Below are 12446 nucleotides of genomic sequence, written 5' to 3'. Positions count from 1 at the left end.
ATTTTTCTATTTTATATATATATATATATAGATATATATATATATATGGGTAAAAAAAATTAGAATTATTCTAATTAGACGAAAAAAAAATATATATATATATATAATATATATATATATTTTTTTTTCGTCTAATTAGAATAATTCTAATTTTTTTTACCTTGCTAAGAATTATCCTACACATTACTTAGATTTGGCGATGATCGTTTCATTGAACTAGATATTTGGGCCCAAAATCTTATTTCTTTGGTTAAGATGATTTATTTTTCATCATTTTGATAAATAAATATGTTTTATCTTGTCTTGTGTCTTTTATGTGAGTGATGCTTGAAAAATTGAAAGTGATAGTAGGTTCGGTGCATAAGCATTTATTGCATGGTAGACCACGGCTCTTTTCTTTGTCAGTTAGACAATTTACAACCACCGGATTTCATAAACGGCTCCTTATAATCTAACCATATAGTCAGTAATTTATGGTTTTTGACGCAAATTTCTTCAGTAACAGTTAGTACAACTTTATTTCGTTTCTTACATCAATATGTATAATAATATATTTAAATTAAATTACTACGTGAGAGGAGAAAAAATCTGATTATTTTATTCAAACATACTAAATGTTATTACATTAGTAACCTCTTCTAGAGAAGAAGATTATTTGTTTAGCTACTTACAGTAGCTGGAATTATAACACACGTAAAGTGAAATACAATATTACAATATTTATTGAGAAAAAAATTGAAGGGGATAATCGATATCTTAAACTTTCTTCTGTAATTTTATTTATAGAAGTCTTCTCCATATTTCAAATTCGAATTTCAGACTTGTAGATAACTTTATTCATTACTGCTTGTCAGTTGGTACCGACAATGTCTTGTAGTGGGTGGTCTGATCTTCTATTATTTAGTGGTCATTTAATTCATTAATTTGTGGACCTATCTTTTTGTGGTGACCTGTCATATGTCTTCTTTAACTTGGTCGACGAATCTTTTACTTTTTAGTGGTCTTCGAGAAAAAGATGACTTGAAGATCATTCTCGAATTCTGGTTCGCGCATTCCGAATATATTTTTTGTGAGAATCTTCCAATGTGAGTCATATTGCAAAATTTCTGGTGAGATTCTTTACTTCTCGATACTTCGTTGTTCCATGGAAGATTTCTTATTTTTTTCAAATATTTCTTCTATAAATCCTATAATTTTCATGTCATTGTATTTAATAGGAAATAACAGTTAACTGAATTTTGACTAAAAAAAATTGAAACTTGATTTTGTACATCTTTGTGAGATAGACCCATATCCATCATGCTCTTCTGGTAGATATGTCATATTTAGTAAGTCAAGACACAAGAGGTGTTTCATTTACTGGAGGATCTTTGATGAATTTTTTTATACTCATATCTAGACTCCTAAGCTTGACAAAATGTGAAGCTTTGTGTCCTTTCCCAACCGATTTTTTTCATGCACAAAAGAAGTATTGCTTAGAATGTATACTATAGACAAATAATTGTTATTTGTCTATGTTTCATGAACATTTTCCTGAATTTATTTTGATAGTACAAATATTTCTAAGAAATTGGGTGTTGTGGTATATACTAAGGTCAGAGCTCCAAACTCATACCATGTATTGACTTCCTTATGATAGGCATAGTTTTTTTATCCATATCATTGGAAAATTTTTTTATGTGTCAACCCAAGCTATAACTGGTTTAATTTATATTATACTTTTAAATTTCTCTCAATTCTGCTGATATACTTCAAAAGGAGAAACTAAAAACTCATTAGTATCAAAATTAGATTTTCCTTATCTGTTTGAGGTCTAAGATTGATCTCTTTCTCTCACTTCACTTCACGATATGAATGGTTGACTTGAAGGATCGAGATAAGGATTTGAAGCTTCAATTTTTGTTTGGGCTGACTCATTTAATGATGATCCTTGACTTAACTATTATGCTAGGGGTACTTGAATCTTCTACTCCAATTATATAGTCATGTACTCAAAAACTCTTCGTTTGAGAACTCAGTAGTTTCTCAATAGACTAAGGATAAGCTTTTGCAGTACAAACTATAACTGAGTATAAATATATAAATAACATATAATTCGATCAGAGACAATGCTCTTATCAACCTATTATAGTTTACCCTCGACTTCTGCATTTAGGACCGACTTGTTAAATTCGTTTTGAAGTGTGGGGACCCGGACGCTAATTCATTTCTTAATCATTCTTGAGAATAATTGGATCAATTAAATAAACTGAGTATAAATTTTTTTTATACAAATGCAGAACGTAATGGAATCAGTCTGATATACATATTTAAAATAAAGTACAAGTCTTGTACTAAAGTATGTCATAACAAACTACTGTTCTTTCACTACATATCCACTAATGAAAACATACATACAGACATACAACAATAGCTATTACTGTAACTCAAACTCATATCTCTGATGCTAAAATATAATCTTTCATCCTCGTCTTGATCCTGATCATATCCCACCTGTTTTCATGCACACATACAAACACAACAATAGTCGGATAACTCCGGTGAGAATAATATTTCCATTATAAACAACGTATACATGCAATCATATAAAAACATATAAGAAAGCATAACAATCATCAATAACATGTATCAATCTGAAACATGAAATGATATAAAACTGTAACTCAAACTCATATCTCTGACTCGACTATGATTTAGTCTAGTCTAGGGATCCCGGTTCCCGGACGTTGGCACATATATCGAATCTCAACAATAGAAGTATATCTACTTCTAAGCAACATCGATATAAACCAATCATCCAATGTTTAGGCACCTTTGCCACAGACTTGACACATCTGCCAATGACTCGTTTTCGTAATCTATCTTATTTTCTCTGCTATTCTATAAATCAATAGAATAAGCATATACATTCAAATGATACAAAGATATTAAAACAATAACAAACAAGTATGTGGTTTAGGGAAACTCAAGTCAAGTCTAACTCGAGTCGGTCTCTCGGTTAACATTGATTTATACCTTTCTTTCGTTGGGTTTCAGCTCTGTTCTGTCTTTGAAATCTTCGATACAAATCTGGCATAACATATTCGACGAATACAATATCAACATATACCCCAATCAATATCAGATATAATCAGAACTCGATCTCATTCTGTTAAACGGCATAACTGCACAATCTCAATATACCCAGCAATACAAATCAACAAATATCAATTCCCACACTCATAATCAATAACAATACAAATTTGATATCAAATCTCAATCAAATCCATTTCGAAAGTCATAACAATTTCATATGATATCTGTTATTCAATCTGATTTCGATTATATGATGTCTAGTATCACAAGAACACCATATATGAATCATATCTGATTCCTTCAATATCATATTTTCAAATCATATCAAAACATAAGAAAAATTACGTCTGTGTGAAGCCTGTAACGAGAGGAGCACGGTACTGAAGTCGTATTGAAATTCTAACGGCTGGATCTTGCAAAATCAGAATTCTATTAGGTAAAATGGAATTGGTTTATATATATCAACTTGCATGATTCAGCTACGTGTCTTATTTATTTTTCTCACATATAGGGCGGTGCTCGGGCGGTCACGAATTACTGCTCGGGCACGGAACGTTCTGTCCGAGCATTCATCTTGTTATACACTGGCGCTCGGGCGGTTATTTCTACCGCTCGGGCGGTTAATTCTACCGCTTGGGCGCCGAACATTCTGTCTGATTACTAAACTTGTTGCACACTGGCGCTCGGCTTCTCCACTCGTATCTTACTTTCGCTCCTGAAATCTCAATTCTGTTCATTAATCAATATTTAATTACAGTGATATAATCTCGGGCATTACATGAAGCATGCTCAATTAAACAAACTGACTTTTTTAAGCCAAAAGCTGATAATCAACTTTTCTTTACTGATTGAAAACATTCCTTAGTGTGGATGAGATTCAACTTCCAAGGCGAAATGATGAAATTTGATAATGAACAACTATACAACTAGGTCTAATTCAAGGCGTAAAGAGTAAAGTGATGACAATTTTTTTTTTTTTTTGGAAAAACTGATGACAATCCTAAGTTTAAAGAGAAATAGTAAGGCTTTAGAGTAAGAGTCTAACAAGCTAACTTGTGACTTGAGTTTGATTGACTCTTACGTAAAAATAATCATTATTTTAATAATATTTTACGATTTCATCTAATTATGACATTTACTTTAATCGTATACTAATGCAAGCTTCACAGATAAAGTCCTTGAATATACTATGGTACAATGAGGTCTATCTTGTAACGTATATCACTAAATCCATTAAGATGTGTACTGTATATTCCAAATTTGTTCTTATTCGATTCAGCGGCCTAAAATAAAGACAAATGTCTCTTAAGCTCGAGACTAACATTTGTGATGTTAACGTCATGTTTCATTAATATGAAATGAAAATGTTCAATCATACAAATGGATAATAATATGATGATTGCAATGAACAACTCTCTCTTATACTTTTCAAGTATTATCACTTATCAAGTGAATTATTACGTGGTTATAATTGTACATTATTAGTCTTTTTACCCGGGACAAAATAGAGACTCAACATGCTAGTATTGTACTTTGACTCGTTTACCGATTCCATGAGGTCATCAAGTGGCGAGATTGAGTGTAGTTTCGACATACGTAGATGATGCATTGTAGTAAGGATTCATCACTCACTTACGGGTGTAGATATCTTATATGATATAATGAGTTCATAGAGCAAGAAATCTCTGGTCATAATATGAATTGTGCTTTGAGGAAATTTTTTTTCTTAGTTGGACGAGCAATGTCATTATGAATACTCAAGATACATCATATCGTTATCGAATTCATTTGCAATTCTCGATATACCAGTGTTTGCATATTTGATCCGTATATAAAAGTTGAAGAGATTGTACTGTATGCTAACTATAACATAGTGGTTCTTTCAGGGACTATCAATGATACCTAAGGGATGATTAAATGATGATATTAGACGCTTTTACTATTATCTGATGGGTGAAATCAGACCTGAGTTCTGATGTTTTTGATCAAGCGGTTGATGCAAATAATGATGCTAACTAGGGTAAGCACAATTTTGTCCTGAATTACATGAAGTTGTGAACTCATGGCTTGTTGTATCCCTAAATCATTTATGATCATGCAAGTATTGAATTTTGTGTTCCCGTTGAGATAGTTTAATTCAAAGAGTTGGATTTGATGATAAAGTTTGATAGAGATCAAACACAGCTTATAAAAGTCTTTATATGTGTATTCCATATTTGTAAGTTGTGAAATCTAGCTTGAGTGTGAATTTAGTGAGGAGTTTGTAATGGCCTAATTTAGGAAGATTTTCATAATAGACACCAGCAAAAAACAAGGCAATGAAAAATTCTGATCTTTTGAATTTTCAGTTTTATTTATAATAACGAGATTTAACTCGTCACATCGACATTGTCTAATCATTGACCGAGATTATAATAGTCATAATTATTTAATTAGTAAATTTAGAACATGCCGATTAGGTATTAATTAAGTAGTTTTGACTAGTGTGTAAAATTATCAAGAAATATTCTAGAAGAGTCTAGAATTAATTAATTAAATAATATTTATTTGAATATATCATGTGTTGCCAAAAGTTGAAAATACTACATGAGATATTTAACAAAAGAGAAAAAACTTGATCTAGAAGAGTTCTAGTAGCGTCACGATTCAAACATGAATTATTTGATTAATAGGATTGGAAAATCCTATTACAAATCTAACTAGTAGGAATCATAGTTAGACAATAAAATCTATTGGAGTTTTTCGACAAAGTGAAATCTCTCAAGTTAGAGTCCTAGTAGAATTTTAATTAATGATTTCTAGTACGATACTAATTAATCCATAAAAATTATAAATATAACAATACATGTCATATTTAAATGCTATAATTTTTCTCTTTCCCCAAAACACTCAAAGTTTTCGCCAATCATTGTTTGACAAAACACCGCTCGTCCGTGACACCACCACATGTCCGTCGTTGTGCCGTCTTGGTTCAGCCTGAGTCCTACCGTCTTCCGACTTGATTTCAATTTAAAGTTATAATTTTATATTCTCTCTAGTGCAAATTAGAAGAAGAATATGGTATTAGATCATGAAATTGATTAAGGATTGAAGAAAGACTTCTGGTTGATTGTTAATAGAGACTTATGAGAAAAATTATCTCTGTTAATCCCAGAATTGTTTGGTGTTTAACGTTTAGAACGCAAAGATAAATAACTCTAAGCTATCTTACGCGGATTTAATCACGTCCAAGTCATGTTTTGAAAATCAAATCTAAAATTTTCTAAACTTTTATTGCATTTTATGTGTGAAAAAACGATACTCGGGCAATACCTTAATGATGGCTCATCGATCGTCCTATTTTCACCATTGAACATCTAGGTTCATTTATATGATTCTCTATTGCGTAAAATTATTCTTTAAATTTTTTGTTTCATTTAGATTATATATAATGTTTTATTTTTTTTATTACAATGGGGATTTTTTTTTCTTTTTCCTTTTTCACGTTCTAATAGGAGAGATCTAGGTAGTTACACTAATAGAGATTATGACAATTTAGCTATATTTTATGCGTCTAATATAAATAAATCATAATCATAAATATTTAAATGTATGTGAGTTAGTGTTCCCGAGCACAATCGTGTGTGTGTGTGTCTTATATATATATATATATATATATATATATATATATATATATATATATATATATATATATATATATATATATATATATATATATATATATATATATATATTAATAAAAACTTTTGTGAAATCGTTTCACATATTAATTTAATGAGATAGATATTTAACTCGACACATATCATGAAAAAAATATTACTTTTTTTATGCTGAAAATATTATTTGTCATAATAATTATGATTGAGTCAACACATCTCACAGATATAAATTAATAATGCTGATCACAGAAAACATACTCGTATTATATTTGAAAAGATGTACAATTTATATTTATGATTTATGAAAAAGTAAATATTCGTTCATGGTTTTCTATTTGTGGGTCTTTTAACCTTAAATAGGAACATTTATACATGTTCGGCATTTTGTTTATATAATATAATATTATACACAAAATTTTCGATGAGAACGTTCTAAGTCATTTTATAAGATAAAAATATTTTTTTTATTGTTTTAAAAGTATTATTTTTCGCTCTAAGTATAAATCGAATAGACTTACAATATCGTCTTAATATTACGACGACAGATGTGCTTTCCTTTTCCAATAGTCTTGACTAAAATGTAAGTGTAGATCATAAAATAATAATCTGTAGACAGTGTGATTCAACCAGCGGGCAAGTACCAAATTTCGTTTGAACAATTAAACATAATAATTGGTACATCTTGCAGGACACCTCAAATGAGAACATAATTGTGAAATATCACATCGGTCGTCTCCTCACACATTTTTTTTTGAGAAACATGTTGCATTAAATGCTTCCAAGATATTCATGTGAACATCTTCTTAAACGTACCAGCTCTCCGATCCCGTCATGTGAGCGGGCGCCATGAGGTGGGCAAGGTAAACTTACTCGATATATATGAGCTGAAATATCGTAATATTTGCTTATCGTAATTGGAGGTTTTTGTAGACGCTATTAATTTGTTGGCAGGGATTGAAATTCAAGGTTACTCTGTGATAATCGTAATTCAGTTTGTCAAACCAACATTAATATCAACCATCAAGTTTAATTGATTGATTGATGGTGGCGCTAATTGGTAAGGACTAGAAAATCGTAGTAAAATGACCATTGCACGGGATGTACAACTTTTCTCACGGGTTTGGGGTCCCGTGGGAAAAGCTCGAAATAGGGACGGAGATCTCCGATTTTTTGGATTCGGGCTCGGTGATTTTTTTAAAATCTCCGAAGTAGTTCGAGATAGGTATGAGATTATTATCTCATCTCCGAACATGCCCTGAAAGTAATACTAATAATAAAATAATATTATTATTAGTATTAATAACTAATAAAATATATTATTATTAGTATTAATACTAATAATAATAGATAATAATAAGTTTTAATTTGAAAAAAATCCTTGAACCCACTCATATCTTGTCACATTAATATTTAGAAACGAGGATCAGAGCGAGTATGGGAGTGAGAATGGAAATCAGGGACGAGGATGAGGATGGCAAACACGCCCTGTCGAACCCCATTGGCATCCTGTTTGCACTTGAGTCTGTTTCCTTTTCGCAAAGTCCAGAAAATAAAACTGGCCGGTATATATTGTAATAATGAGCTCGAGCTCGTTGGCTCATAATGAAAATAAAGAAATTTATTTATTTAGATTATGGTTTGAAAGTAATGAGATATATTTAGTTACCTAATTGGGAAGATCTCTATTTTTGTAAAGATCTAAATCAAGTAGATAGAAGTTACATGCTGATAAGAACTCTATGATATCAAGTAGGAATGGAAAATAATTTTCTTAACTGATGTCCGAATTGGTTGAATAGGTGACGAATAGTCGAGAGTTCTATTCCTCTTACACCAACATCGTAGCTTCTCAGGCTCTGGTATAGTTCATCTGGTTTAATTTGTGTTATTTGCAAGCTATTGCACTAACTCAAATGTTATCATAAGCATCGAATGACTGTAGATGCAGGTTCCATGACTTCTATCGTCATTAAAAAAGAATAAAAAATTGTCTCCATAATTTTCATTATTATCTTGCACGCCATTCCTGAGAGGATGGGATAAAATTCCAAAAACTTTTGAAGATCGATAGAACTCATTTTCATGATATACACATGCAATATATTGATATTAATAAAATGTTAGGGAAAACTACAATTTTAGTTTTGTATATTAAATAAAATTCGGGTGACCCATCTATCTCATTTTGTCACGTCCCAGGAACCGGGTTTGTCGACACTGGCATTGCTCTCAAATTTACAAGTCATAAGCTGAATCAGTAACTGTCTGCTGGAATCTCGTGCTACTGAACTCCTGCTGGATTTTATCTGCTGGAAAATTATCAGCTTCTGAAATATTAGTTGCTCCTGTAATTGTTAACTTCTGCTGGAATTTTTGCATTGATGCTGAATACTGCTAGCTGCTGCAAAATGCTAGCTGCTGCTATAAATTCCAGCTCTCACACATTTTCTCATGTCAATTATAAGGAGGAAAAGAGCATGTATTCATAAAAAAAATTACATTTAAAACATATAAAAATAGAAACAATTCAAGAAAATTGCCATTGTTCAGTCCATCATATGAGTGCAACTATTACCAAGATTCACCACCGAAAGCACTCTCAGATATTCTGGTTCTTCGATATATAGCAGTGATAGGAGAATATATATTCTACATCAACTGGAAAGGGATGGTGGAAAATATTAAAATTCACGGATTTGACAGAAGCCCTTTTGAAAACCGTGTTCTTTTTAATTCGGTGCAATATTAATGGTGACATTTATTTTCTCATTTGCAGAATGATTTGTTTAACTGTAAGGTGAGTAGGCGTGCAACGTGGTTTCAAAAATCACCACTCCGATTCTTTTCAGTGATTGATCTTGACATACATGTATTTTTTTATTAAATTTATCAGTAGCAAAAGTTTTTGGAGATGACACTGAATGGCTAGCTGCATGCACGGTCAAGAATGTTTCCATTACAACAGAATCTATTCAAAAGAGGTGAAAAAGATAGCAACTTCAATAAACTGTTCATGTAAAATGCTTAGTTCGGATCCAGTATTAATTAACAATTAGTTCGGAAAAGAAAAGGCTGGAAAAAAAAAAATTTCAAGCAAAAAAACATAAGTTTTCATGGTGCATGCAGGCTTTTTCCTATAGTCGAAAACGTGCGAAATGGACGTAGCAATGTTATTGAGACATATAAACACTAGTCTGGTAAATGTAGAAATGCAAAACTCGAAATTCAAAACTTATTTAAAAAAATATGCTTATTTGTAGTGAGATTTGATCGCCAATATGGTTCCACTCTAGAAATTGGAATCCAGTATCTAAACATAACTTTAGTGTCTTTCTTGAAAAAGTGCCTTTAAAGATGTTTTTGGGGCATCCGATCCAGTTAGCAGAGACCATTTACCTTCTTTTCAAGGGAAAAAGCACTCCACTCTAACACGGTCTTAATTCCTTTATAAATAGAGCGCAGCAAACTTCTCAAGTCTCATGCATTGATTTTATCAAATTTTGTAGCTCTTGTTTCAGTTTTGAATTCCCATCACACATAAATAATCTACGTCGGATCGGATTCAAGAAATGAATATGGCCGAGAAGATACTAAAACTGGCATCAGAAAACGGTATCATGATCTTCAGCAAGAGCAGTTGCTGCTTGTGCTACGCGGTGCAGATACTGTTCCAAGAACTCCACGTAAAACCTAACATCTACGAAATAGACCGCGACCCCGAGGGGAAGGAAATCGAGAAGGCCTTGATGAGGATGGGATTCAGCGGGCCTATACCTGCAGTTTTCATCAACGGAAAGATGGTCGGTTCAACTAATGAAGTCATGTCTCTCCACTTGAGTGGCTCCTTGATTCCACTGCTCAAACCTTATTACCAGGCTAATTAATGTGTCTTATATATATATATATATATATATATATATATATATATATATATATATATATATATATATATATATATATATATATATATATATATATATATATATATATATATAGTAGCAGAATAAATAAGATTTACTTCTTGCATGACTGTTAGCTTAGCTAGTGTACGTACGTGTTTTAATCATAGATAATGCAGTAGGTTTTGTGTAATTAACTTAGCATGGGCATGTTGTTTACAAGTTTAGCTATGATATGTCGATATGATTTATAACTACGTAGATCGTTAAATTAATGTATTGTTGGAATATTGAAATAAATGAAGTTGTCGCACATCTCTAGGATGCATGCGGTGCGATGTAGTGTGGTGTGGTCTATTGACTGTATTAATATTTTTGGACGAAATTTAGTTGGAAAATAATTTTTAACTTGGAAATAAAGATTGCCCTCATTCGAAGACATTGTATCCCATTGTGCCCATTCGGAAACATTGTGTCAATTGGCTTATCACATAAGGTTGCGTTCGTATCCAGAAAGTTGTGTTCCTTCTCCGTAATTGGAATATATTACAAATAATCTCTCCATCTACGTTGCTCAATACTTTTCGCATCTTGGATGCATTTCCCTTATCGTTCATTGTATACTTAAAAGTTCTGCATGATTAAATTTTCCCTTTAGAAGTTGGGTAACAATTAAATGTAATTTAAAATGATTTGACATTCAAATTAAGTACTTTTGCATTTAGTGCAACTAATTAAAGCACGTTACCTTGTGGCTTCGAAGATGTGAGAATTAACTAACACGTAGCCAACCTAGAAAAGTATATACAAGAATTTCTAGAGAAAAAAAAAAGAATGGTTTCAAGAATTTAATTAAATTAAAAATTTGGTTGAAGGGGACACATCAAAATAATGTTCCCACTTTTGAATAAGAAGACATGCAGATTCACTCGCTTTATCTTCGACAAGGAAAGAAAGATAGGGAGGGATCCAATTCCTCTTGCCTTTTCTATTTACAATGCTCCCTTTTTTAATTCGAATCCTGATATTTTGTTACATATATCAAATAACATAAAATAAATAATAATTCATTGATAAATTGATCATATACTCGGAATATTCGAATAACAAATAAAAGTCCAATTATGATACTTTTTTGAGGAAATGTTTGATAAATAATATATATATATATATATATATATATATATATATATTTATTTATTCATGAAAGTAAAGATTATGTTGAATTATGAAATTGAGTTGATAGTGTTTTGTTCCTTGTGCTATCATCATGAATTATGGGTTATTTCGGGAGAAATTACGTGTTTTTCTATGCTACATCTGCGTCGTTTTTCCACGTGTAATGTGACCAATTTTTAATATTTGGATTCTGAATGTATCATGTATATTTTCGTGACTATTTTTTTTTTGAACGAATTATTTGTACATTTGCCATTATATATATATATATATATATATATATATATATATATATATATATATATATATATATATATATATCCTGCACACTTTTATGAGCATCGATGAGGTGTCACTCACCTATTATTGGATGTGATGAAATATAAAAAAATTACACATTCAATAGATGAGTGACACATCATCGATGCTCACAAAAATATGCACGATAGATGTGCAGAATATCAAAACTATATATATTCTTTTACATTGTCATGAGATCAAAATTCAAAGGCCCAAATCATATTCATCTTAACCCGGTTCAGTTTTTCTTAGCCCGATTTCTTTGTGTACGACCCGTATGACACGTGTTTTGTTAGCCATAGGCGCAAAGGAGAAGTACAAATACAGAAAGTGA

At 31.3% G+C, this 12446-nt stretch overlaps 1 protein-coding gene across 1 annotated transcript; it reads left to right on the top strand.

The window, feature by feature from the left end:
• Positions 1 to 10177: 10177 nt before the first annotated feature.
• On the top strand, positions 10178 to 11005 carry LOC140824733 (monothiol glutaredoxin-S11-like). Its single transcript, XM_073186278.1, has one exon. It carries the CDS (start codon positions 10304 to 10306, stop codon positions 10616 to 10618), a length of 315 nt encoding a protein of 104 aa, XP_073042379.1. The 5' UTR covers positions 10178 to 10303; the 3' UTR covers positions 10619 to 11005.
• The last annotated feature ends 1441 nt before the right edge of the window (positions 11006 to 12446 follow it).

This window comes from Primulina eburnea, chromosome 2, assembly GCF_022965805.1.
Source record: "Primulina eburnea isolate SZY01 chromosome 2, ASM2296580v1, whole genome shotgun sequence".
In the NCBI taxonomy this organism is placed as follows: Eukaryota; Viridiplantae; Streptophyta; class Magnoliopsida; order Lamiales; family Gesneriaceae; genus Primulina; species Primulina eburnea.
This window is presented reverse-complemented; position numbering and strand designations above follow the sequence as displayed.